The sequence below is a fragment of the Misgurnus anguillicaudatus genome, chromosome 5 (genome assembly GCF_027580225.2).
Source record: "Misgurnus anguillicaudatus chromosome 5, ASM2758022v2, whole genome shotgun sequence".
Lineage (NCBI taxonomy): Eukaryota > Metazoa > Chordata > Actinopteri > Cypriniformes > Cobitidae > Misgurnus > Misgurnus anguillicaudatus.
Window position 1 is genome coordinate 30,766,708 of NC_073341.2, and position 26,643 is coordinate 30,793,350.

At 38.1% G+C, this 26,643-nt stretch overlaps 3 protein-coding genes across 8 annotated transcripts in view; 2 read left to right on the forward strand and 1 right to left on the reverse strand.

The window, feature by feature from the left end:
• prkcz (protein kinase C, zeta) overlaps positions 1-10,444 on the forward strand; it is a 116,634-nt gene extending 106,190 nt beyond the window's left edge. For all 6 annotated transcript variants that reach the window (XM_055167152.2, XM_055167153.2, XM_055167156.2 and 3 more), the window contains one exon: positions 4,753-10,444. In XM_055167152.2, the coding sequence (XP_055023127.1) occupies positions 4,753-4,840 (88 nt within the window). In that variant the 3' untranslated portion in view covers positions 4,841-10,444. The remainder of the gene's footprint in view (positions 1-4,752) is intronic.
• Positions 10,445-10,497: 53 nt separating this feature from the next.
• Positions 10,498-19,796, reverse strand: LOC129413471 (uncharacterized). Its single transcript, XM_055167158.2, has 4 exons — positions 19,572-19,796; positions 19,015-19,162; positions 16,198-17,612; positions 10,498-10,730 (listed from the first exon to the last, which is right to left on the reverse strand). Exons 1-4 carry the CDS (start codon positions 19,697-19,699, stop codon positions 10,658-10,660), a joined length of 1,764 nt encoding a protein of 587 aa, XP_055023133.2. The 5' UTR covers positions 19,700-19,796; the 3' UTR covers positions 10,498-10,657.
• Positions 19,797-23,906: 4,110 nt separating this feature from the next.
• skia (v-ski avian sarcoma viral oncogene homolog a) overlaps positions 23,907-26,643 on the forward strand; it is a 69,670-nt gene continuing 66,933 nt past the window's right edge. Inside the window, exons 1-2 of the mRNA XM_055167589.2 lie at positions 23,907-24,035; positions 24,372-25,902. Of these exons, the coding sequence (XP_055023564.2) occupies positions 24,991-25,902 (912 nt within the window). The 5' untranslated portion in view covers positions 23,907-24,035; positions 24,372-24,990. The remainder of the gene's footprint in view (positions 24,036-24,371; positions 25,903-26,643) is intronic.

The following is a 26,643-nucleotide window of genomic DNA, read 5'->3' on the forward strand; positions in this document are numbered from 1 at the left end:
TATGCGATTAATCGCGATCAATCTTTGCCCAGCAATAAAAAACCCCACAAAATGACAGATTTTCTATATAAAAAGTGATTGTGGACTGATTTTTTTTACCTCTTTTACAGTCTTGGGCATGTGAAAGATTAGTAAAACATTGGCTTTGATGCATTTTTATTTTTTGTGTAGCATCAGTTTTTATTTTTTCTCCCTCATTTATTGTTGGTGGCCCTTTTGGCCACATTGACTTCCATTATAACCACATTTTTTGATTACAGAGCCATGACACCTTATTATCATGCATTCTTGATTCTTTGTGGTTGATCACCATGTGACACCATTAACCCTTTAGTAGGCCTGTGCAAAAAGAGCTTAATTTCTAGCTTGTACATCGAGTTATATGGAGTATAATAGCGTTGTGTGTGTGTGTGTGTGTGTGTGTGTGTGTGTGTGTTTGTCTGTGGTCCTTTTTATATTAAAAATCAGTAATTTCGTTAGCCTGGTTTTCTCCATGCCGCCTTGCGCGCAAATTTATTCACGCTGCAAGTCCAGCATGGAAACTATGGCCCTTTTTTGCCCCTGAAATAGGGAACCAATCACAGAAAGGGGAGGAGGCAGCAAGACGATGACGACGTCTATGCGACACACCAAAGCAGTTTTGTTATTTGTTATAACACGGCAACAGACGCAAAGTTACTATTCAATGCAGCCTTAGATGTTGTTCTAAGTGGTTTTGAACGCAAGTTTATTTAAAAAAAAAAAAAAAACTTTTGGCGTTAAACAATTTCATATCCAAGAAGGATGTTTGGATATGGCAAGACATGATAACCACAGAGTTTTATAGGACCAACCTGCTAGACATCATCGTCAACGAAGTACAATTAACTTATAAATGGTAAGTGGTATTTATTAATATCATTGTCATTATGCCTGTACTGTGGTTGTCATAGTGGCACTAAAATGTGTTGCTTTTCAATATCAATATACAGCTACCGGTTTAGTTGCACACGAACCGATAAAATGAGCTACGTACAGACGCATTTAATAGACATTCGTAGCACCCAATAAACGGCTCTGGGCATTCATAAACCACGCCTCAAATACAAGAAAATGAGCATGTGGTTCCCAGACCACGTCTCATTCTCTATGAGACTGGTCTGGTGTTAGCCAGGCTATTATTTTGTGTTTTTTTCCCCAAATCAGTGACATCACTTATAAACTTGGCAATTAAAGAATTAAAATCATTGATATTTTTTGTAAACATTTGGTAGTTTTGATCAGTACTGAGGTTGATTATCAGATTTATGCAAAATTATAAAAAAATATTCATCTGATACATTTTTACAGCCGTTTAATTAGGTGGCCTTTTTTTGGCCACTAAGAACACGAAAGGGTAGTGAATTTGAACAATGCACAAGGGTTAAAAGATACTGCCCCAGTGAGACCATTTTTCTGCTCATGAGACACACCAGAACCAATCAGATTCAACGTTATCTGAATTTACCACACTGAAGTATGTTTTTCTGAAGCCATGTTGATCACCGTATAAGAAGGTAACATGATGGCACTTTAATATAAAGTTATTCAACTGAAGAAAGAAAGTCTGGAATGTCTCTTTAAGATGTTTCCTGTTTAAATACTCGAGTAAATGTGAGGGAAAGAGAGATTAAAATTTTTTCCAATCTAAACAGGCGAGCTGATATCGTCTCCCAGCATGTTTCAGAAGACCAGCGTGCGCCTTAAGGAAAACTTTTTCTCTTTAAAAAATCCATCGTTTCAAAGCGAGAACTAGCAGTTGCGTACACAATCATTCCTGTCTACAGACCGATTGACAGAGACGACACTATATAGATTACAAGACAGTAATCTATAGAGCCACGGCGGGTTCTTAGTTCAATAAGAGGTTTCCCAACCAGGCTTCAAAGGAATGAAGAAGCCAGACACTTCAAAAGCGGATCGGGCTCTGGAACAGCCTGACGTCCCACGCGATAGAGGAAGAGGGCTCGGGGGGAGGAAGTGATGGAAGCCTTTTTTGTTTGACGAATCTGGCAGACGAATAAAGAGGGGGATGGGGTGAAATCCTTCCTTGTAAGAGATTTAGTCTTTTGGATTAAAGGAAAGTGCATGGGATGCGTCTCACAACGCATCGGAAAAGAAAGAACTGGAATCCGACGCGGATAGAGACGCGATTCCCTTTTAACAGGCTCACGCAAACAGCTTATAAAGGAAAGTTGGATTCCCAGTGGATTCCAATTATGCACAAGGTCTGACTATAAGTAGTATAGTCTTAAAGATATGTAACATCACTGGTCTTACACATTGTATGTGTATTTCCTTTTTCAGACATTCTGAATCTGCTAGTTCTTTCCTGCCACAGATTTCTCCAATAAAGAGACTTGTTTATTTTGGTCAGCACCCAAAATGTCCCTCTCTCTGTTGCTTCCTCTGTGGCACCACACGTCTCCCCCCAAAACTTCCTTTGAAACACGAGTCTGTGTTTTTGAGGTGTCATTCGTGTTATTTTAGTTTCTCTCTCACTGGAGGCATTTCGGCCCCGTGTGCACATACACGCACAGTCAAGTGGGACTTTGGGGACCTTATACAAACAAATACGGGACAAACAGAACTCTGCATTAAACCTGATGAGATATCACTTCTTATAGAGCTTGTTGGAGAGAGGGAAACGTCCTCTGTGGACCGTTTTTGACAGAAAGTGATAAACGGGTTTTAAATTGTTTTAGCATTACAGAATGAACGAGGTGGATGATGTATCCTCAACAGACTGACAACATACACTCTTAAAAAATAAAGGTGCTACATGATGTCATAAAAGGACCGTATGGGTGATTCTCACGAAATCCAGACTTAGAAGGTGTCCAGCATCAGATTTTTTAAAAAAGACCTTGAAGGCTTTTTTTTGCACAAATAAGATTAAGGTCTGAACTTACTATAACCATTATTTTTAGAGGATTTAAAAAATTAATTAAATTTTTTAGATTATCATTATCAAAAATTATCATTACCGCAACATGATATTACATTAAATGTTTTTTTTTTAAAAAACCTTGAAGCCAATTTTTTTGCACATATAAGATTAATGTCTTAACTTACAATAACCATTATTTTTAGAGGATTTAAAAAACATGTACTATAAGAATTATTAATTTTTTTTAGATTATCATCAAAATTTGTCATTACCGCAACATGATATTACATTAAATGTATGCATTTACAAACTCATGTTTCGGTAATGAGAACTAAAAAGTTGTCTAGGTACTAAGAAAAACAAAATTTCAACTTTTATCTGGAGAGAAAAAATAAGAAGTGCTTATCTGGTAGCCATCTTGAGTGTCACAGTCAACTATGTCCCTTCCAACAATTTTTTTTTTTTGAAAATGTAAGTTAATTGAGGGCTTAAACAAAGATTGAAAATTGTTGCGGAGGATGAGAAAATTGGGCTTCAACACATATATAATCCTTATTATTGTCTCTACATTTACCAATGATCATCAAATACGACATGTTTCTTTACTCTAAATGTTTATAGTATAACATGCACTGAAGCTTTTTATTTTTTAGATTTTTAAATTATACATTTTCCATGTCAAAGAACCCAAATCCAGTCATGGACACGTTGCGGTAATGAAAAAATTCTCCTTAAATGTGGAAAAAACAACAAAATTGGTTTGTATAATGTCATTTGAAATCATGTGCAAAATAGTATGAGAAGAGATGTTTGTAACTGTATGCTTCTTATTTTGATACTCTTACTTTGCATTTACTTTTTTTATCAAAATGTTTCATGGCACCTCATAAGTCTTATTTTGCGAGAATCACCTGTATGGTTCTTTAACATCTGAAGGACCTTTATATTTCAGTATGAAAAGGTATGAAAGAACGGTTCCTTTGTAAACCAAAAATGATTCTTCTTCTGTATGAAAAACCTTTTGTAGCATCTTTGTTTTTTTAGTAGTGAAAATCAATGCATTCCTGAGGTTCTGTAAGCAATAGCAAGAAAAGTAAGCAACAAGTCATCTTTGTAAACATTTAAAGGATCGTTGCCGTTGCCGAAAATAGCCAAGAGGAGTAATACGCAGCTGAATTTCAGAACTGGCCCCTATTTGGATAAGCGTCCTCTTGCTGCAGATGGGAACAGGCTGTTGTTGTTGTTATTGGGCCGCCTGTGTAGTGTTGCATTTATGTACACACCAGCTTTTATTTCACTGGCCGCCTCAGGTCATCTGTTGATTAATCTGTTAGTATTGGAGTGTAAAAACACAAAGGTCAGTGAGAGAAGTAAGGCTGTTGCATTTGATGACTTATTCAGTTTTAGGGGCTAGTGTAATGTAGAAACACATTATTTCAAACACAAGAGTTTGAACTATTGCATAAATATAAAAGCATGATTACAGACAAGGAAAGGGTCCATCTGACCCACGGGGGCAAATTTTCCTGGAAGCCATTTTGTGAAACTGGCGGGCAACTTTAAAAAAAAGGCTGGCAGTGAATGAGTTAAATTCCGTCCAGACGCGTAAACGGACAACACGTGTGCGTCATATAAAACATCTATATTACTGCAGATATATTTGGTTTAGTTTTTATATTGCATAACAGTATATTGCAATTCCGGACTGGTGATTTTGGCAGTGTTTGTGTACAGTATGTTCAGACCTGAGGCGGAGACACATCGCACCACACGGTGCAGGAGATGGGACACGGTTGAATTCTAACTATGTGTATACATTAATAATGTTTGTTCTTTCTCCGTAGGGATGTGATAAAGAGAATAGACCAGTCAGAGTTTGAAGGATTTGAGTACATTAATCCACTGCTGCTCTCCAACGAGGAAACCGTATGAGAGAAGAACATCACAAAAGAGCCGTCTCTGCCTGCGGGTCCGTAGGACTGCTACAGCTGAGTTTATTTCAGACTGTGTGTGTTCACAAAGAAGACAAAAGGATGGCCAATTGATCCTTAAAACTGTTAAAAAGACAAATAACAGGCTTCAAGTTCAAGACCCTTCTTAAGTTATTTCAGGTTTCCGCTGCAGGAACGAATAAGAGAGAAACTACACGGAAAAGAAACTCCGAACTGTTCCCCCAAATTCCAGCTGTTGAGTGTCTTCCTGCTTCTCGGCATCCTTTTTGATGCCCATGTTTGTGTTTGCGTGCGCGCACTGTTGCCTGGGACTTCACTAAGCTCCATCATCGTGTGCCTGTGTCCATCAGAGACTACATTTCCCATGAACCCTTGCTAAATATGATGGTTCTAACTTATTATGCACTTTTATTTTCTGTTCATCTTTTTTTTTAATCTTGTAAGAGGTAAAAACAAGAATGTACAATATTTAAAAGGTAAAAATGTTCAACCTTGTAATATAGTGTAGGTAGCCAAATTTACGATGCCTTCTAGGATGCAAAGTGGCACAACCATGATGGTTACAAAAACAATGCTTTTAATCACCAATATTAATTTTACAGAGTAAATGAGAAACAAAATGTGTTTTGTGAAGAAGTGCCTAAAAGATTTCAAATTCCAACTCCACTTTAGATCAAAGTTTATTTTCCAATGCATCCAATAGAGATGTTGGCCACCAGTGTGAATTTTACTTAGTTTTGTGTTGAATGCTGTCCAAATTATTTAAGAAGACATGAAGGTCAGTCCATTAATCACACACAGTCTTACTGTTGTACGACATATAATGGTAGCCATGCAGATGTTCAGTACTTAGGCCAGTTTATTAGTATACTTTTAATTCACTAATGAAAATAGTTCAGCCAAAGCTATAAGCTTCGTGTGTCACACAGACTGAACCAAATGTGTAATCGAAAAGTGGAGCGACACCAGTTTCCGCATCTTTCACACTCGGGTTTGGGGTGCGGTCAACACCGACAAACCAAATGATTATCATTAGAGGCCTAGAAACTAACAGTAATGTGGTTTAATTTATATAAACACACACAAAATCACTCTAAAACTTTTGTAACCATGTCAGTGATTATTCATTTGAGAATCATGTGAGGCCATGCTGTTAAGATGTTGAAAGAAATACAAAAAATTTGGTTTTATTCATCATGTTGTGGTAAAATCGTGCAGCGGTGATGCAACGCAATCTTAGGAAATGGTGGGACTCTCTTTATAGGCACAATAAAATGCTCAGTTAATTCCAACCCATTACAACACTCTATAGGACACAGTTAGCATACAATGTTCAAACATTTATACAGTTTGGTTTCAAGGCTGTGCTTAGAGTAGATTAGTAGCTTACTACTTACAGAATACACTAGATTTTTCCTACTATTTGAAGTAAAATAGCCATTATTTCATGATTCAGTGATTTAACCAAAAGATGCTAGAAATGGTGGCTGTATTTATGGTGCATCAAGAAAAGTATTCAGTACATGCATACTAAGTCGAAGTAGTATGTTAGCATGCTATTCTGAACACAGCCATCGACTCCGAAACACATCTTTTTCAGCAGGGGAAATGATAGGTATACAAAACATAATCATAATCTATAGGCCACATGGACAAGGTTTTTATATTTAACTTAAAGGGATAGTTCACCCAAAAATAATGTCATTAATGACTCACCCTCGTGTCGTTCCAAACTCGGAAGACTCGTGAGAGCTTGTTGACCCTTCATTGGGAATCTACGTACGGTATAGTTATGGGAACATGATCAGGGTGGTCCATGTGACATCGGTGGGTCAGTTAGAAAGCATTCAAAAATAAGCATCAAAAGTGCAATTTGGTCCAGGAAAGAAAAAGGACGACTTTATTCAGCATTGTCTTCTCTTCCATGTCTGTTGTGAATCGCGTGCGCGGGACTGGGGTCACATGACTGCAGTGGCGCGGCTGACGTGTTATCTGGTGCACCCCAGCTTCGTTTACAGTCTGAGGGAGACGCATGCTGTAAGTTTGTAAAAAAAAACTTTGCAAACATGCCTGAGGATAACACGTCATCACTGCAGTCATTTGACTTTGGTCTCGCGCATGCCCTTTACAACAGACAATGCTGAATAGAGTCGTAATTTTTGTTGTTTTTGGACCAAAATGTATTTTTGATGCTTCAACACATTCTGGCTGACCCACTGATGTCACATGGACTACTTTGATGATGTTTTTATTACCTTTCTGGACATGGACGGTATACCGTACGTGGATTTTCGGTGAAGGGTCAACAAGCTCTCATACTAAATATAAAACATCTTAAACTGTGTTCCCGAAGATGAACGGAGGTCTTGCGAGTTTGGAGCGACATGAGTGTGAGTCATTGATGACATAATTTTCATTTTTGGGTGAACTATTCCTTTAAAACCTGTCATGTCCCTTTAAAAAATCAAAACAGCCAAGCACAGGATATATGAAATCAGACCCTGTATGAGGAACTGTTGTGTTTTTAGATTCATTCGTTTCTTTTGTGTCAGACAGTAGTGAGATTAGCAAGATGGGCTAAGAACAAAGAACAGCACTGAAGATAACAGCCCGACAAACTTTAGAGATAATTTATCCAGAGAGCAATGTTAGATTCACCCTACTCTGTTTTCACCCTTAATGAAATGATGGTAAAAAGGCACAAGATTTTTATAGACACTATATGAATGACATAAATGCTCAGAACTGTTCAAGGTGAGAACGTCAAGTGTAAAATCTGCTATTTAAATGGCCAACAAGTGGTATTCAATTACAGTTCGACAGGGCGATCACTGGTGTCATTTTAATAAACGGTCCTACATCAGTAATGAATGATTGAAATGAATAAAAATTATTAACCAATGAGTATATTTAGGGGGCGTGTACACCAAAGCGTATACGCCTGAGCAAGCCTATGTTTTCAATTGTTTCCAAAGAAAGTGCCGCGCTTTTCAAAAACGCAAGCAGCTGGTTTTTGGAAAAAAAATTAACCTTGGGCAAAAAGCTCAGCACGTCAATGTCATTTTTCACACGGAAGTCCAATCACAGTGGAGGAGGGGCAGGACAAATACCAAAACAGGCACATTGTTCAATGACTGATAAACAGAAGTATTATGGCAACCAAAGTGCCCAGGTGAAAACGCTGGCAGGGGCCCACAGTTGGCATTCGCTTTGGTGTACACGTCCCTGTAGGGATGCAACGATGCAAAATTTTTGTGCCGATACCGATATTTCATTATTTTGAATGACATCTACCGATACTGATACATACCAATAGTTTTGCTTTTTCATTCTTGTAACAACTTATGTTGTGTTAACCTAGATGTTCAGACCGCATAAACTGCAATTTCTCTTGTCATTTTGACCCAATTCAAAATAATCCCAACAGCTCAAGTTCTGGCGCATTTTTCAGCTGTTTTTAACTCTTTCCTCGCCATTGACGAGTTAACTCGTCAATTAAGAGAAAACGCTTCCCTGCCAATGACAAGTATTTCCGGCTTTCCGCAATACCACTATTATCCACCAGGATAACTTGTAAAAATACTTCCAACTTATAAAACCCGGAAGTATCTCCCTAATGCCGAGTTCAGACTGCATGATTTTAGCCCTGGTTTTGACTCACCGACAGGTTTTGAGAAATCGCAAACAAATGCCCGAAATCACAGGCAAATCGATGCTCGTGCACGCGAGTGACAATCACACAGTGTGAATTATAAAAGACGCGTTCTGAGAGGATCGCTGACGAGTCGCCGACACCCGTGAGAAATTTGGCATGCTAAATATCTGGACCGGTCGGCGATTCAAAATCATGCCGTGTGAAATGTGTTTTGACTGACAATAACATCGGCGATGACCTACATCCAATGAGAGAGCAACATACAGGACAGCTGGAAGTTCGGGGAGGAGTCTCTCCAAACATTTCCTCCTTCATAATTTTTATTTCTTCTTTCTGCTGCAAATGAGCGCATATGCAATTTGTATGGTAAACTTCTTGCGGGTGACCATTTTAAATAATAATCCCAGTCTCACATGAGAACTCCGGTCTTGCACGCGTGACCTCGCGTTGTTTCCTTCGCGTCACTTCTCGCGTGCGTTTGGTTGTGAGACGTAGTTTGCGGACCGGGAAAAAGTTATCGGCGATTCTTCTTACGGTAAAGTCATGCAGTATGAAAACCCCTTTCGCCAATCCATCATGCAGTCTGAAACAGCAGCGACTGAACCCTTCCCCAGATAATCACGCAGTGTGAAACCACAGGTGACCCGACTAGTTTGAAAATCATACAGTCTGAACTCGGCATAAGGCAAACAGCTGTATGCCCGTGTAAGTTTTGAGGATCGCTCCGCATCGGATCTCTTTTTGCTCAAAATTAGGAGTTTTTGAAGAAACCTACCCATATTTGAGAGGTGATAAAAAGAGAACAAATGAAGATAGGATAAAAGTATTTTTGTTTGAAAGCAGAGGTTCTGTTCTTTCATTTGATATATTGTATGTTTATGTATTTTAAGAAGAACATTTTCTGGAAGGCATTAAACTTTTGCGAAAATCATAAAAAATGCTGGCGCTGGCTGGCAACTTTTTTCAAAAACGCTGGCGGGAAAAGAGTTAAACAATCGGCTGATGTCCGATAGTAAGAAAAAAATTGACGATACTTTAAAAGAAATTTTTTTGCACTTACATTTTTAAGTATAATCAACTTGCATTTACAAGTAATTTTAACTTAGTTTTTTTTTATCTTGACCAGTGATGAGTAATTAAATACATTTGAATTAGCTTAACATATTTGAGCTTTATTTTTAATAAGTTACAGCAACTCATCACTAGTCCGGATATTAAAAAAATTGAGTATAATGAACAAAAAAAGTTGATTATACTCAACTATTTAAGTGCGAACTAACTTTTTACACTGTAGGCCGATATATCAGTGCATCCCTAATTATATTTACAATCTGGTATTGTGGTATTTGACAAAGGAACAAGTAATAAACCATCATCTAACCAACAGCTAAATGTACAGGCTCTATGTGAAACAGATTGATTGTCCATTTATTCAGTTCTATTCCTGTTTATTTATTTATTTTACTCAAATGAGTTTGGCATAATGCATCTCTGTAAATATTTGTAATTTAACCCTTAAAACTTTTCCATAAAAAGAAATAAATCTGTTTCTGCACCATCATAAGAGATGATCTGAAGTCAGTGTCCCAACAACTAGTCAAGAACATACAAGCTCTGTGCACTTTTTCCAATGAAGACATTTTCTTTTATTAACTTGCCAAACACAAGGCTGTTGCGAGCTGTTCTCTGCTTTTCTTTGTTTGTTTATGTTGAGTCTGAAGCAAATGACACTCTAATCAATGTGCTACAGGGGAACACTTTTCTATTTGAAGTGTTTGTTTTATAAGTTATTGTAATTTAAATGAACGCTATAGCAGAGTTTCCATGGCCTGAGTGAAAGAGAGAGATGTAAACATGTCTTCAGTCTTATGAAGTCTTAATCATCTTAGATAACAACAACTGTAAATCAGTAAATGTTCATTGTAATGAGTTTAGATTTCTGTCTCATGATTTTTGGGTGTGGGAGAAATGAATAAGAAAAACAATGTTAAGTCTTTATTGCAATTTTTCCATCTGATTATGATTTTTTTGTTAAGTGTAGGTCAAACATATGCAGAATACCTGTAAGGTCCAAATGCTTTCCAAGCACACACTGTTAAGCACATATTGAAGATATACAGGCATCCTGGTTAATATCTTATTTCACCAGACGATATCTGCATTCATCTCTGATAAACACTGTGCAAGATGACCGTCACATTCCATTTGGGAAAACCTGAAAAAGACCAGAAAACCTTTGAAAGTATTCAACATGATATTAAGCAGTGATCACTAACAAGTCTGCACACAGCACTGGAGCTCCTATATAAAACCAGCAGAGAAAAACCAGTGCTATTGTTCTGTCATAATGCTTTCAGGGTTTGATGAAAGTTTGGCCATTTATCAATCAGCAGGAAACTAGATCATAAAAACGTTACTGTGTAATGTAAAAAAACATCTTTCTTTCTGGTATCCTGTGGTATAAAAGCCTGAACATGAGGTTGCTAAAACAATGCCGTTTCTCTCTTGCACAATGACTAGTTTTGAATAAAAGGTTTATGAGTCATGTTAAGCTATTTCAAAATACATCTTGGATGCGATACGACTTGACGTAACATTTTTTGAATGTAGAGAAAAGTTGTTTCTAAATAGTTTACAATGAAGCCAACTTCCCAGTATTGCTTAAGAAAACTTTCTGAAAACTAGTATTTTAAGCTCTTTGTATTTGATCCTCTTGGTGTCCAGAATCCTTAAAGGGATAGCTTAACCCAAAATTAAAATTCTGTCAACTGTAAAATTTTTGCCCTCAAAGTGTTCTAAACTTGTATACATTTATTTTTTGCTAAACATAAAGGGAAATATGTTCCAAGAGTTTGGTTCCAAAATGCAATAAACACAATTTTTTTTTTTTTTTTTTTTGAAAGTGTTACCGCCAAAATCAGTATTGTATCAGGTTAGTATTAAAAAGTAAATTATTGGTGTACATTTTTTATGCAAAATCCGATATCCGCTGTGTTGTTCTGTCATCTGTTCTGCCTTTTTTCCCAAAACGCGGTAAACGGCACTCCTCCTCCTCTGCAGAATGCAATAAATCCGCTCAACAAATCACAGCGCACCATTCCACACATTGTAAACAACAATGGCAGCACGTTACATACACTGAATCCTAGTTTTCCTCATCTACTTTGTACTTCGTGATCAACAAACAAACAAAATAATACTTTTGATGGCATTGATAAACCTTTGGTAGTTTTCTGTGGTGGGGAAGAAACATACGCCATCAAAATCGAATAATTTACGTGAAAGACACTCGGGCGAAGGAAAAATGCCTTCTGTTGTTTGTTCACATACGACAGCATCAAGCTTCTGTCATGCTGACACATTTACATCAGGGGATCTTATGAAAAACTTTCTATTATTTTACGCGAAATCAAGGACCAAAAAATTTTACAGCTGATCGCAGTCAAAAAGGTTCAACGACGACGTCCCAAGGATGACGGCAACAATGACAGTGTTCTTAATATGACAAAGTAAGTGTTTTGATTAATGCCATTAATGTTTATGTTTTTATCAGTGTATACCACCAGTCAAATAACTAAACTTTTATTTTCATTTAAATGTGAAAGCTGTCCATACCTCATTTAATTCCCATAATATTATGTTACATACCAGATTAACTTACGAAAAGGGGTTAAAAAGCCAAAAAAGAAAAGAACGAGCAAAATACTAATGCACGAGTACATTAAGAACATGCATTATAAATATAAAGCAGTCAAAGTCTATTTGGATTTTATACTGACTTCAACATAGCTAAAACACTTTTGTTTGATTTGAATTTAAGCCTGCTGGTGTCAGACCTTTATTACTGGTAAAGTATCTGGTGACTTTTCTTTGCTATTGCAACACCAGACATCTGAGACTACAACTGTTTGAAACCCCAAAAATTTTGATTCCCAAGTAGTTCGGTGATGTGGATCACACACGTGTTGCATTACATACTGGGCACACAAAAACACAGGCTAACAAGCACGTTTCGAAACTAAGAGGTCAGCGGGTCTATGTGCTTTCTGAGGAATGTTTACACTACGATTCAGAAATACAGATCATTTCTCCCCTTAAACTCCACTCGCGTTCATTTGTTTGCATTACCTTAACGCCTTTTTCCTTTCTAATCCCTTTTCCAACCCAGACGGCTTGCTGCTTCCCAGCATCAAACCTCAAAACCACTCTGTGAATCTGCACGTGCCATCCCACCACTTCTCTTATTCTCTTCATCAGGATTTCCAACTCATCACCAGTCTTTGGCCCAGCGTTCAAATCTACGCCCTCGGAAATTCTCCGCTATCTATACCTCCGTCTTTATCTCTCTCTCCCTAGACAAGAGTGTTCATTGTGTCTCTCTCATGGGAGTGCTTGTGTTCTGCTGTACTCTGCAGTCTGGCCAATGTACACACGGCGGGTAGAGAACGGGCAGCGGCGCACGCCAGCCCTGCTCTGGTAACAAAGTCCTGCCTTGTTCTCCAACGTTCAGCGCTGCCCACCGCACCGAGGACGCAGAGCTCCCGGGCCTCGCAAGAATCTGGTGACTTTTTGACCGATTTCGATGAATAACTGTCCTTCTTTCAGTTTTCTTCCTCCACTGCACCCTCGGTCTGCTGTATTTCAACATAGCGTTTCCTCTTTCTGAGCAGTAGTCTAAAGTTCACGGCCAGAAAAGTTCACAAACAACTTTTTTGAATGACTGAAATGAAATGATGGCAACGGAGGTATGACACAAAATCACTGATTCAACTCAATGAATATAGATTATATAGAATATTATATTATAATATATTGGAATATAGACTGAATGAATAAATGAAAGGCTCGCCTCTCACTCCTTGGTAACATGGCGCAAGGCAAAAAAATTGTGACATCTAGTGGAGAAGACTAGTAATTAGATTAACGTTAATCTTACGTTCAATGTTTGTGGAAATAAAATTGGAAAAAAATCGATTCGTGGCCTGTGAGAATCAATTTTTGAATCAACCACGGAAAAAAACGATTAATCGAAAAATCGATGCACTTTTTTTGAAAATATGCTAATTTTCCAGCTCCCCTAGAGTTAAAAATTTGATTCTTTTCGTTTTGGAATCCATTCAGCCGATCTCCGGGTCTGGCGGTACCACTTTTAGCATAGCTTAGCACAATCCATTGAATCTGATTAGACCATTAACCAAAAGACTTTCGATATTTTTCCTATTTAATTCTTGACTCTTCTGTAGTTACATCATGTACTAAGACCAACGGAAAATTAAATTCTTTGGTTATTTTTTAGCGTGATGCTAAAGTCTAATCAGATTCAATGGATTGTGCTAAGCTATGCTAAAAGTGCTAGCGCCAGAAACGGAGATCGGCCGAATGGATTCCAAAACGGTAAGAATCAAAAGGGGAGCTGGAAAATTAGCATATTTTCAAAAAAAAGTGGAATTCAAGACTAAGATCTACACAAATGCTTATTTTGTAACTGCAAATTTATGCATTTGGCAAAATCGTTTTCCATATCTTTTCATTAATACGAGTTAATAAAACTTTTTCCTGTACAGCACAGTGGTAGAGTATTGCATTAGTAGCGCAAAAGGTCATGGGTTTGAACTCAGGAAACACAAATACTGATAAAAAATGTATAGCTTGCCAAATACATAAACAGAAATATATAAATATATAAAAGCTGCACACAATAACCACACAAAATTAAAAAATACTTTCCAAATCGCATTATGTTGACCAACAGCTGCTATGTCTGTCTGAACATCTCGGAGCCTCGTGAAACAAACAATCGAGTAAATATTGATCCCATCTGAACTGTGTCCTCTGCTCTACATCTGCAGATATGAGCTCATATTCATGGGTGAGTTACATAACCATGACTGCAATATCCATCTCCAAGTGCTCTATAAGCACCCGAGGCGCAAGCACTCAAATCCATCTCATTTAGGAAAAATGAAATGCCTCTCCAAAACACTCATTTTATTTTGGACATTTGAAGGAGGCAGTGAAACGCGCAATCCACCATCGCTTCATCGTACGTCCCAGTTCAAACGTTTCTTGATAATGACCAAGGGGTTTGTAAAAGTGTGTGTTTGTAGCTTTACCTACATAGACAGCTAAAGATCTCTTGTGCCAAATATGATGTCAGTCTCCTGGCCTCTGATGTTTCCAAACATGCATCTAGTCTTTAATGAGAGCAGAGTCTCTCTGTATCTCACTGCATTGTATTCCCACAGAGTTGGTGGTCTTAATGTATTGGATTATAATGCTTGTGTTATGCGGGATCTTCTTATGAAGCTTAGACCCAAAAACTTCCTAGATCTGGCTCTAACAAAAAATGGTTTATTAAGATCTGCTGTTCTTCACTGACTGTCCTGAATCCAAAAGCAACACAAAAATGTACATTTAATTGAGGAATATTGTGGGTTTTACTTGGGGGTTTTCCTGCATTGGAAATTTTTCGGCAGCCACCCAAGCAAAATGTTGGGCCCGTGAAGAAAATGTAATTATATTTCATGTGTTGTATTTCTTCCTATGTAATGTATATGATTTTGTCATTGTTTTACATTACGCACTTCTATGTAAGAAGTGTCAAAACATTGCAAATAATTTGAAAAGTGCTGCGCGGCCAAATATCTGCAAAGCTCACAGGATAGGAGAGACCTGTACTTACAACGCAGTGTAGGACAACTTGGACACAACTGCGTGAACCACAAATCCAGCGTGACCCTATTCAATTTGACAAAATTCATAACTTTGAGACGCTATGGGAAGTCAAAGATCTCAAATGTCCAGGTGCTTGGGTGATTATTTAACTTTAAGCTAAATAAAATGAAATGTATTCAAAAGCATTCAAATGCACAGATTTTAGCAAGCAGATCAATTTTAACAGTTTAAAATGAATTATTTTGACCATACCTATGGGTTGACCACTTTAGTAAGAGAGTGTTTTTAATGAAATGCTGTGTTTTCTTAAAAGATTTTGTTTTTCTTTTTATCTTTCTGATTGAAGTCACCAACTGAAGTATGTGAAGGCAAGTAAGCTTTTTTCTTAATCTCAAAGAGCATTAGAACCAAATAGATTTTACACAAAGAAAACCGATTTCACTTTGTACAACTTAAAATGGACAATAGCATGTATTAGAAACATACAATTATATTGTGCTGGGCAATGATTAATCGCGATTAATTGCATACAAAATAAAAGTGATTTTTGGCATAATATATAAGTGTGTGCTGTGTGTAATTATTATATAATACACACACACACATGCATGTATTTAAGAAACATTTACATGTGTGTGTATGTATATATATATATATATATATATATATATATATATATATATATATATATATATATATATATTTTTATATATATATATATATATATATATTTATATATTCTATATTATATATAAATTCAAAAATTCTGAAATAAATATATGTATGTGTGTGTGGTTAAATAGACATAATAATTATGCACAGCACAAACTCATTTATGCCAAAAATCACTTTTATTCTGTATGCGATTAATTGCGATTAATCTAATTAATCATTACTGCAATTGTGTAGTTGACCAACTCTGTACTTGTGGCTTGCTAGATTGCACAAATTATTACAAGAAAGCCCCGTTTAACCTACACAAATAATAAAAATATTATCAATCTCACCCCGCAGGAAATGGCATCAGACACATAGGGCAGCATTCCAGTTCTAAATGAGATTTTCCTGCTCCTGGTTTTTCCAAGCTTAATCCAGATCCAGATTTTGTACTGAACATTGATCCCATACTTCCTGCTCCTGCTGATTTTGTTCCAAACAGTGATTTAGATCCTCCTGCAGCCAATTTTGTTTTCGGTCCTGTTCCAGATCCTCCTGCTCCAGATTTCGTTCCGAGCACTGATCCAGATCCTCCTGCTCCCGATTTTGTTTTCAGCCCTGTTCCAGATCCTCCTGCTCCAGATTTCCTTCCGAGCTCAAATCCTCCTGCTCCCGAATTTGTTTTCAGCCCTGATCCAGATCCTCCTGCTCCAGATTTCGTTTGGAGCTCTGATCTAGATCCTCCTGCTCCAGATTTCGTTCCAAGCTCTGAACCAGATCCACCTGCTCCTGATTTTGTTTTCAACCCTGATCCAGATCCTCCTGCTCCAGATTTCGTTTGAAGCTCTGATCCAGATTCTCCTGCTGCAGATTTAGTTTTCAGCCCTGTTCCAAATCCTCCTGCTCCAGATTTCAGTCCGAGCTCAGATACGCTTGCTCCCGAATTTGTTTTCAGCCCTGATCCAGATCCTCCTGCTCCAGATTTCGTTTGAAGCTCTGATCCAGATCCTCCTACTCCAGATTTCGTTCCAAGCTCTGATCCAGATCCACATGCTCCTGATTTTGTTTTCAGCCCTGATGCAGATCCTCCTGCTCCAGATTTCGTTTGGAGCTCTGATACAGATTCTCCTGCTCCAGATTTAGTTTTCAGCAATGATCCAGATCCTCCTGCTCCATATATCGTTCCGAGCTCTGATCCAAATCCACCTGCTCCTGATTTTGTTTTCAGCCCTGATCCAGATCCTCCTGCTCCAGATTTCGTTTGGAGCTCTGATCCAAATCCTCCTGCTCCTGATTTTGTTTTCAGCCCTGGTCCAGATTCTCCTGCTCTAGATTTCGTTCCAAGCTCTGATCCAGATCCTCCTGGTCCTGATTTTGTTTTAAGCCCTGATCCAGATCCTTCTGCTCCAGATATTGTTCCGAACTGTTCTGAGACTTGCCCTGCCGGGCCACACGTGTCACTCGTTTTATCTAACAATACATGAACCTCTAAGCGGCGATGTTGCGCAGTTTGCAGGTCACATAGGAATACACCCTCTTGGTTAGTTGAAACGTCACTATTCTCTCGATTAGTGGTCTGATTAGTCTCTCCTGGTTCAGATTCCACATTGTCCTTTACTGCTGGATGGTGTGAAGTAGGGTTAATCACTCGATGTTGATGAATAAGGAAAGATGGAGCGGGCAGATCGGGAAGTTCAGTAATATTTTCATCCGGACTACTCCACTTCCAGTCACTTTCTTTATCCACAGGAGTTCTCTGAAGAAGCTTAGAGAAAATAAAACTGTTTATGCAAATGATCAAACTTCTAAATTAGATCCTTCTGTTGGCAACATCATTTACACATAATATTTTTAAAGCTGCTGTTAAATGTCTGTTTTTGCTTTGTTCGTTTAGTGGTTATAAAGAAAAGCCAGATAGTGGCAGGATGCAATGATGGCAAACACATCTAATCCCAATTTTACATCTGACTAAGAGCAAATGAAAAAGACGTGGGGCCAAACTTCTGTTTTAGCTTTATTTTCCATTATTTTACAAAAAAGACAAAAGATTCCTTTGCATTTTCTAACATTTCAAAACATGCACTTGTGGAGTCTGAAAAATATGTGTATATTGGCATTTTACATGAATGGGTAAAAATAAAGCGAAAAAATAATATGTAATGGAGAATAATAATAGGGTACACCTTACTATTTTGGTCATAAAAAAATAATTAATTTTTATTATTAAAATGGTTACTATTTACAAGTTTTTATGACCAAAACATGGTAATGTGTACCCTATGAATAAATAATACAATTTAATAATTTTAAATTGGGTCAATTGATTGATTGTATGATTTCAATAGTGGGATACCGTTTAGAAGGTCAAAGTGGACTAACCCACTTTTGCGAAGGATGGATGCACATTCTTTGGACTTGAAAGAGTGAACCCCATATTCATTTATTAAAAAGATTAGAACAGCTAGGACATTTAAAAAAATATCTGAAAATGTGTTTTTACGAAATAGGATGGACATATGTAACTCGGGTGAGTAAATCATGAGGTAATTTAAATTTCTGGCCAAACTATCCCTTTAAACCAAAGCAAATCCTATTCACAGTAAGTTCCACTATTACATAAACATGCCTTGAACTGGAACGGCAGACTACAACCATTTTGCCAGTGCTGAATAACGGAAAGGACGAATGAGTGCGTCCATCCTCTCGTATCCATGGAAAATAACATCAAGTCTACTTTTCTCATGTAGAGAGGAAAACAAGGAAAATGTGAGCGTCAGGACAAGTTCTCACAATTAGAGGGTCGAACTTGTGCTTCCAAAGTCAATGATTTATTACCAGCTATATATTTATGATATTTTGGTGATGGAAATTGAGTGTTCAGTGGATTGGCTACTGCTTCCTGAATGAGTTCATCACTGGAACTTACACATTTCAGATTTGCCCATAAAAATATCCATGAAGGCTGGCATGACATTAAATCATTAATAAACAAACATTTACTTTATACTTTTATTGCCATTTCCCATGTAAATCCACTTATTATTCACCTCACCTATTATATAACTATTCACCTATTATTCACTTTGATGTTCCATCTACAAGGGGGAATCCCTGTTGTTCCATTTAGTTTCCAATCATTATTTACTTATGAAATCCTGGTGTCTTACCGTTGATGAGGGTGGAGGGAGTTGGGGAATACATTCCTCCTGATGGGTTTGCAGGGATGGGCAAAGAGCCTTTAAAGTAAGAGCCCAAATTCTCTCCACATCACTCAATTCTGATCTCTCCCACCATGACACAACCTCAGCAGCAGAGCTTGACAACACAATACACACAGCAGAATGAGACATAAGACTGTATCCAGTCAATATAGTAGACACACGCCTGCCTGCTCATTTTATATTTTTTATACATAAAACATAAATGGGAAGAAATTTATATCCAAAAAAGTATAATAAAGCTAACGTTATCTTATAGTTTCTTTAAAGAACAAAACCTTCCCTATATTATAGCTAACGTTAGGCTCTTTGGGGACACTTTTGACAGACTGCTTTTTATTCAATATATTATATATAGTCCAACGCATAGATTATAACTACAGCTTTTAAATTTGTTAATGTTTGTCCCCAAAATTATTTAAAGCATTAGCCTTTAGATTAACAGCTTTTAAAGATTACATGCGTAGTAAATGAAGTTTCCGTATTGCACGTTTCAAATTTCCTACCTGTCTTTAAGAGTTTTGCTGCAATGACTTTCCTGTACTCTGCACAAACTCTCATTCGTCTTTTTGCTCACTGGTTGCTGCTCGGGTCTATAGTCAACAGCTGATTTCTTTCGTTTTAGTTTTGACATCGCGTTATAAACACAAACATGTCTTATGCTAAAGAAACCGCGCGAGTTCTTTAAACTACTTCCGTGTTGGGCAGAAAACGTTTTGTTGAGTTAAAGCTGCGCTTGAAATGCGCAGTTCGAAAGACGTTTATCTATGAGTTTCATTATTTTATTTTAAACAATAAATATATAATAAAACATTTAATTTAATAATGAATGAATGAATGAATGAATGAAATTTTAGACTAAACTTTTACGTGACTAATTTTGGTAATGTCATGCTCAGGCATATTTTATTGTTTATTATTAATTTATTTATCATAAGCTAGGATTTTATAGATTTCAAGAAAATAAAATAGCACGTGTGTCCAATATATCTTAAAGTGAATGCAGAAAAACATCCCTGCTGAAAAAACAATAAAACCATTACAGAAAATTCTAATGTTTTTTTTTTGTTTTGTTTTATTGGGAATTTTATTGGTTCTAATGGAATATGGCCCAAAACACACTACAGTGTATTGGTCTTTGTTGGTCTCTAATGGTATGTATTGGTTCTATTGGTTCTAATAGAATATGTATTGGTTCTAATGGAATATTGCCCAAAACACACTACAGTGTAGTGGTTTTAATGGTAAAAGCGAATGGTTCCTAGTGGTATTTTAATGGAAACCATTAGAATTTTCTGTAATGGTTTTATTGTTTCTTTCACCAGGGATATCAACGTCATGACTCTATTCCCTACTGAAAAATCCAGCGAAAGACCACCCTTACGAAAATTAACCATGGTTTTATTGTGGTAAAAGTGTAGTAACCATGGTTTTTGGTGTATTGATTACTATTAGCAAAACCATGGTTTTACTACACTAACCATGGTTTAACTATGTTTTTTTAAACCATGGTTGTCAAAACCATGGTTATTTTGTGGTTAACGTGGTTTTACTATAGTAACCATGGTTTTTTTGGTTTTAACTGTAGTAAAACCATGGTTAATTTTCGTAAGCATAAGCTGGTTTTAGCTGGTCTCCCAGCTTGGTGGTATTGCTGGTGCAGCAAGCTGGTCTAGCTGTTTTTTGGTCACTTTTAAGCTGGTCTAGCTGTGTTTTGGTCACCTTTTAAGCTGGTCTAGCTGGACTTTGCAGGTCAGGCTGGAAGACCAACTGACCCACCAGCTTGACCAGCTTTGCCAGGCTGGGAGGACAAGCTTAGACCAGCTACTGCCAGCTAAAACCAGCTATTTTTCAGTAGGGTTCTGAAGGAACGTATAGGGGAAAAACTGGAAGCTATTTTCTGGTGGCCACCACTGAAATAAATGATCCATAAAAGGTGCCTCAGTCCTGAGCTGTGGAGAGGCTGAGGCAAGGATTGGATCCGTCTCTCCTTTGGATGAGAATACCAGAATGTTCCAGCGCTGACACTGATGGTTCCACTGCCACACAGTGAGAAAGTACAATAGCAGATGAGTTTTGAGTAAGACTGGGCTGTGTGCTCAAGGATGGAGCCGGGGAGACTGTGTCCAGGAAAGAGCGCTTATGTCATTAGGACCTGTGTGAGGCAATGTTGTGAGCCGCTGCCATGGTTGCATGATGAAAAAATAGCGGGCGATACCCTAAACTTCCAAAAGTGAGCTTTCTCAAGGCACGGTAGGAAGAAGTGTGAGATAAAGAAAAGAGTGGATGACTGATGTGCCAGTGAAGACATATTTTTCTTGCTGTTTTGTTAAAACGGCATGCATTACAAATTTAATCATTTGAATAAATGCCTTATTTCTTCTTATTTACGCCATTCCAGCATCTATGGCTATATTCACCACTTATTTGAAAACATGTTCCTGGAGTTTTTTGTAGAACATTGTGTTAGCTATGCAAAGGTCATCGGTTCAATCCCAGAGCACACACAAATGTAAATTGCTTCAGACCAAAGCATCTGCTAAATGCATAAATGTAAATAGACCAAAGTTTTGATAGTGCCAAATGCAAATAGACCAAAGATTTTGATAGCGCCACAGTGTTTACACTTTTCGGTCAAATCTTTTTACAAATAGCTTAGCAAAAAGTACACTTCCCTGCAGAATATAAGCTGTGGAAAAGTAAGGAAAGTGAAAAATATGTCTCCTCGCAAAATTTGTCTGACAGACTGCATTGCATGCAGAGTTTTTTTCTGCCTGTATCTGTTGTCAAACCTCTACCCCTTCTAAGCTTCCAGCATGTAACTAAAGGAGATTGGGTTGCCTCTTCTCCAGAGAGAGCGGTGGGCTCAGTCTCCCACCAGAATGATTAAGCCGCAGGTCTGCCCTTCCTCTGAAAGGTCACAAAATACTGACGGGTTCAACGTGTCAGACAGCTGGTATAGCACAGCCAGTGCTGGGAAAGAGAGACTTTTACTAACCACTAATCTGTGTGTTTACAAAACATCAGCATGTATCACTGATTATTATTCTGCTTCTTAAAATTGATGTAGTTTTTATCTTTAGCTACTTCTTATCTGGGCCTGTCAGATATACAGTGATACTATTTGTGGTGTTACATAGACGTCTAAAAAATCTACGTGTCAGGTACAACAATTCATCAATTAAGTACATAACCTTTAAATTGCAACCTACCAGATCACATATTTTTACACCTCTTTTTGTCCATTACTTTGAGAAAAACAAGCATGCTGGCATTTTTTTTTTTAGAAGTAATGGATTAAACTAATGAGTTTGGATGTCAGTTTACTCATTCAGGCTCTTTAAATAGCTCATAAAAGCAAACATTCATAATGCGTCTGGCATTAAAATATCACTGCATAAATTTAAATAGGTAATTAACTCTTCTGCAGTGAAACTATTGCAGATATGTTGTGACGCCTACACAAATGACAACCAATTTGAATGCCTTTGCATTTTAGAGGACTGGTTAATACAAACTTGTTTTTTTAAGACAAAATGGACTCAAAATATATTTTTCCCTTTATTTCATCTGCTATTTATTACAACCCTCTAAATAAAGCGTCTTCTGTCTTTTTCAAAAGGAGAAAGAAAGAAATATCTAAAGCGAACAGCTCGATGAGTTTACTTTTTACATTGACTTCCATTACAATGGATCAGTGAATTTTTCCAGAGATATTTTAAAAACTTTCTTGTCAGCTGTTCTCCTTCGCACTACCCATTTGAATACATTTCCATATATGTGCAAAACTGTGAACAGGCAGCACAGACTTAATAATGAGATTTTGGTCAAACTCACTGAGCTTTAAAAAAAAAACATGATGCAAAATACGCTCTGAAGACAAGTTCTAGGGCTCAGCCCAAAACATTATCACCAAGACTGTGTAGTTAAATCCTAAACTTTTTATAAATAAACTTAAGTACTCCGAATGACAGATAGGTCAAAATCATGGACTCCACATCAAAATGTACAAAATGTGATTTACAAATCTAGCTCAATTATATCATGTCTATGTTCTTGCCTCAAGACATATGATAAGCAAATTTACGGTTGGCCTCTGCATTACTGCTACTGACATTACAATGCTCAGATATGCAATGTACATATATATCACTCTTTAAGAAATGAGGAATTGGTGCATATGTCATCAAGGGTATTTGTCCTATAGTAACCCTACTGCAGTAGCATCCCCTTGGAGCTAGAGGGAGCTACTGCAACAGATTACATTTACCACGTTTAGGGTTGAACTCATTGGAAAGAATATCATTAATAATCATTAATTAAAGCATGCATTGCATTTTATAGTCAGAAGTAACGAGTGGGACCTTAAAAAGAGCCATACTGTCATTCACAGTCAGACATACATTCATACATACTGATCCAAAATATGTAAAAGCCTGTTTATAGAGCTCACTAAATGATTTACAAAAAGTGAATAAAAAATAAAAAACACACTGTAAACAGAAGAAATGTTGTAACAAAGACAAAAACATAATGATTAGGAGAATCATTATAGTATGACATTATAATATAATAGTATAATAAATATGTTATAATTGCAATGTGCTTGACTTACTTTTTTATTTTATTATAAAATAATGAGCATAAAATTATAGTTGCTTGCTCATGCCATTAAAATGCTATGAAACATATTATTAGTGTATATTAATCATGTAATTTCACAACTTCCTCAGTTTAGTCTGCTTTGCTCAGCTCAGTCTGGAGGTCGCAGGAAAACCAGACCGCAGTCAGTCTAAATTAGAGCGTCTGTTTTAGACTCCACCCTTCAACCCACTGATTCACATACTGCCCTGCCTGTCTGTCTGCAGAAATCCTCTGTATTTCCGCATCTCTCAGATTCTTATTTGACAAATGTTCAGATATTGCAAACCACTTGGATATGTAACAATCTAAAACGGATACAATTAATTGTGAGTATATGTGCATGCGCTTATCATAGCTTGGGGAATGTAACGTTTTAACAATAATTCAACGGGGCTTTTAAACATTGTTTTTTAATATTGAATTGTGCCTAATTATCATTAACATTTTTAAACATGTGTAGTGCATGTTTATGATTTAACAAAATATTTACTTATAAATAACCTTAGCCTATATTAAAGAAATACACAATAATAAGCATTATATTACTAGTAGTAAAGTAAAAATGGAAATATAAATAAATACGACTATTAAAAAAATAAATGTAAAGCAAGTATTATAAATAGTGATTGTACTTTCCTGGCTATAACTAAATCTCTCTACAGCAGTGAGGAGTGAAGGTTGGTTCTTGGAAGAGCCACAGCGTGCGGAGTCAGTCACATTCTTGGCTGGGATTCACTGACTGAGCCAGACACACACAAACACTGAGAGAGAGAGAGAGAGAGAGAGAGAGAGAGAGAGAGAGAGAGAGAGAGAGAGAGAGAGAGAGAGACTGTGCTCACTGACTCATATTGAACTGCAGGGGCAGAGGAGCGGAGGCGACGCGCCGTGTCCGGCTGCAACGATCTCTACTCGCAGGGAAAACAAGGATTTAAAGTTTGTGGATTGTGTATTTCACTTCTGAATTTCGAAGCGGGGAAGTCAGACTCCCTCGTGGGATACTTTGGTGGCAACTTGCGCGCTTAGTTTCTCTTACCGTTGAGTTTTCTGTCCTCGTCGGTCTGTGGATATGGACAGAAGAGAGCCCACTGCAGGGGACGAAGACGCGCCGGTGGAAACATTCGTCTAACTGGGAGAAAACCTATACTGAATTGATGGATATTTGATGAAGCCCTATCCACTTTGTTGTGCTTATTTTCAGAGACTTGGAAACAGAGACGAGGGATCTTTGAGTTGTATTTCTGACCAGACTCTGTGTTTCGTTAAGAAAACGGTGCGTAAAACATGGAGACGGTAACGCGACAGAGTTTTCAGCCTCACCCGGGACTGCAACAAACTCTTAAACAGTTTCACCTGAGCTCCATGAGCTCTCTCGGAGGACCGGCCGCTTTTTCGGCCAGATGGCAACACGATCTGCTGTTTAAAAAGGACGGGAAAGACGTCCCGGAGCCCGTGCTGCACCTCCCCCCCATGCAGCCTCCTCCGGTGATGCCGGGGCCGCTCTTCATCCCGTCCGACCGCTCCACCGAGAGGTGCGAGACGGTGCTGGAGGGCGAGACCATTTCGTGCTTCGTGGTCGGCGGCGAGAAACGCCTGTGCCTGCCGCAGATCCTCAATACTGTGCTGCGGGATTTTTCGCTCCAGCAGATCAACTCGGTGTGCGACGACCTGCACATCTACTGCTCCCGGTGCACCGCCGACCAGCTGGAGATCCTGAAGGTGATGGGCATCCTGCCGTTTTCCGCGCCGTCCTGCGGACTCATCACCAAAACAGACGCGGAGCGCCTGTGCAACGCGCTCATATACGGGGGAACGTATCCACCGCACTGCAAAAAAGAAATCTTTGGCTCCATAGAGTTGGAGCTCACCGAGAAGAGCTTCAAAATCTATCACGAGTGCTTTGGGAAGTGCAAGGGATTGTTCGTCCCGGAGCTGTACACCAGCCCCAATGCGCCCTGCGTCCAGTGCATGGACTGTAGGCTCATGTACCCGACCCATAAGTTTGTGGTGCACAGTCACAAATCGCTAGAGAACAGGACTTGCCATTGGGGCTTTGACTCGGCCAACTGGAGGGCGTATGTTCTCCTGAGCCCGGATTACACGGGAAAAGAGGAGAAAGCTCGTCTGGAGCAGTTCCTGGATGACATTAAGGAGAAATTTGACTTCGCCAATAAATACAAGCGGAAAGCATCAAGGGTGAGGATTTTTTGTTACATCTTTCCCAACTGCGCTAACAGAGGGAGAATTTGTTAAGTTTTGTGTGCGCAAAGGTCGTGCGTTTGATTCCCATGTGACACACATACTGATAAAATGTATACCTGAAATGCACACGCTTTGGATAAAATAATGCATACATGTAAATGTAAATTATTTTAAGTGTCAGTGAAAAAAATAAGCGTGTCAGTTCCTTGGTGTTACAGACTTAGTGTGTAGTCATTTGGCACACTTACAGTAGACTTATTTTAGGGACAGTCCCTATGGAGTAACCTGAGGTTAAGTGCTTTAGGCACAATGGTGATGATCCAACAATAGTTAAGTTACCAGGCTAGATCTTCTAACTGCTATCTATGCCACGCAACCCCAAACTCTGTAACCCTGGTTGTTTTGCTTACCATGATGAAATCTGTCTGTCTTGAATTTTGCATCGGTTCCAAGTAGTGTCAGCTCTCCTCCCTAAATGAGGGCTTGGATAATAGCCAAGAGTGTCATTTCTTTGATGACCCAGTCCCAGACTCAGGAGACTATCATGATATTGGTTTCCCGATTCCAAATGTTACAACCTGATATCCGAGGGGGAGAAATGTGGATTCTCTGAAAGGACGCATGCAGATATAAAGTTGCGCCTCTGTGGCATATATTTAATGGCATGAAATATTTAAACAGGGGCACAAAAATCTCATCGGAGAGTTTTTCTTTGGTAAGTCAGGGGTTTCACAT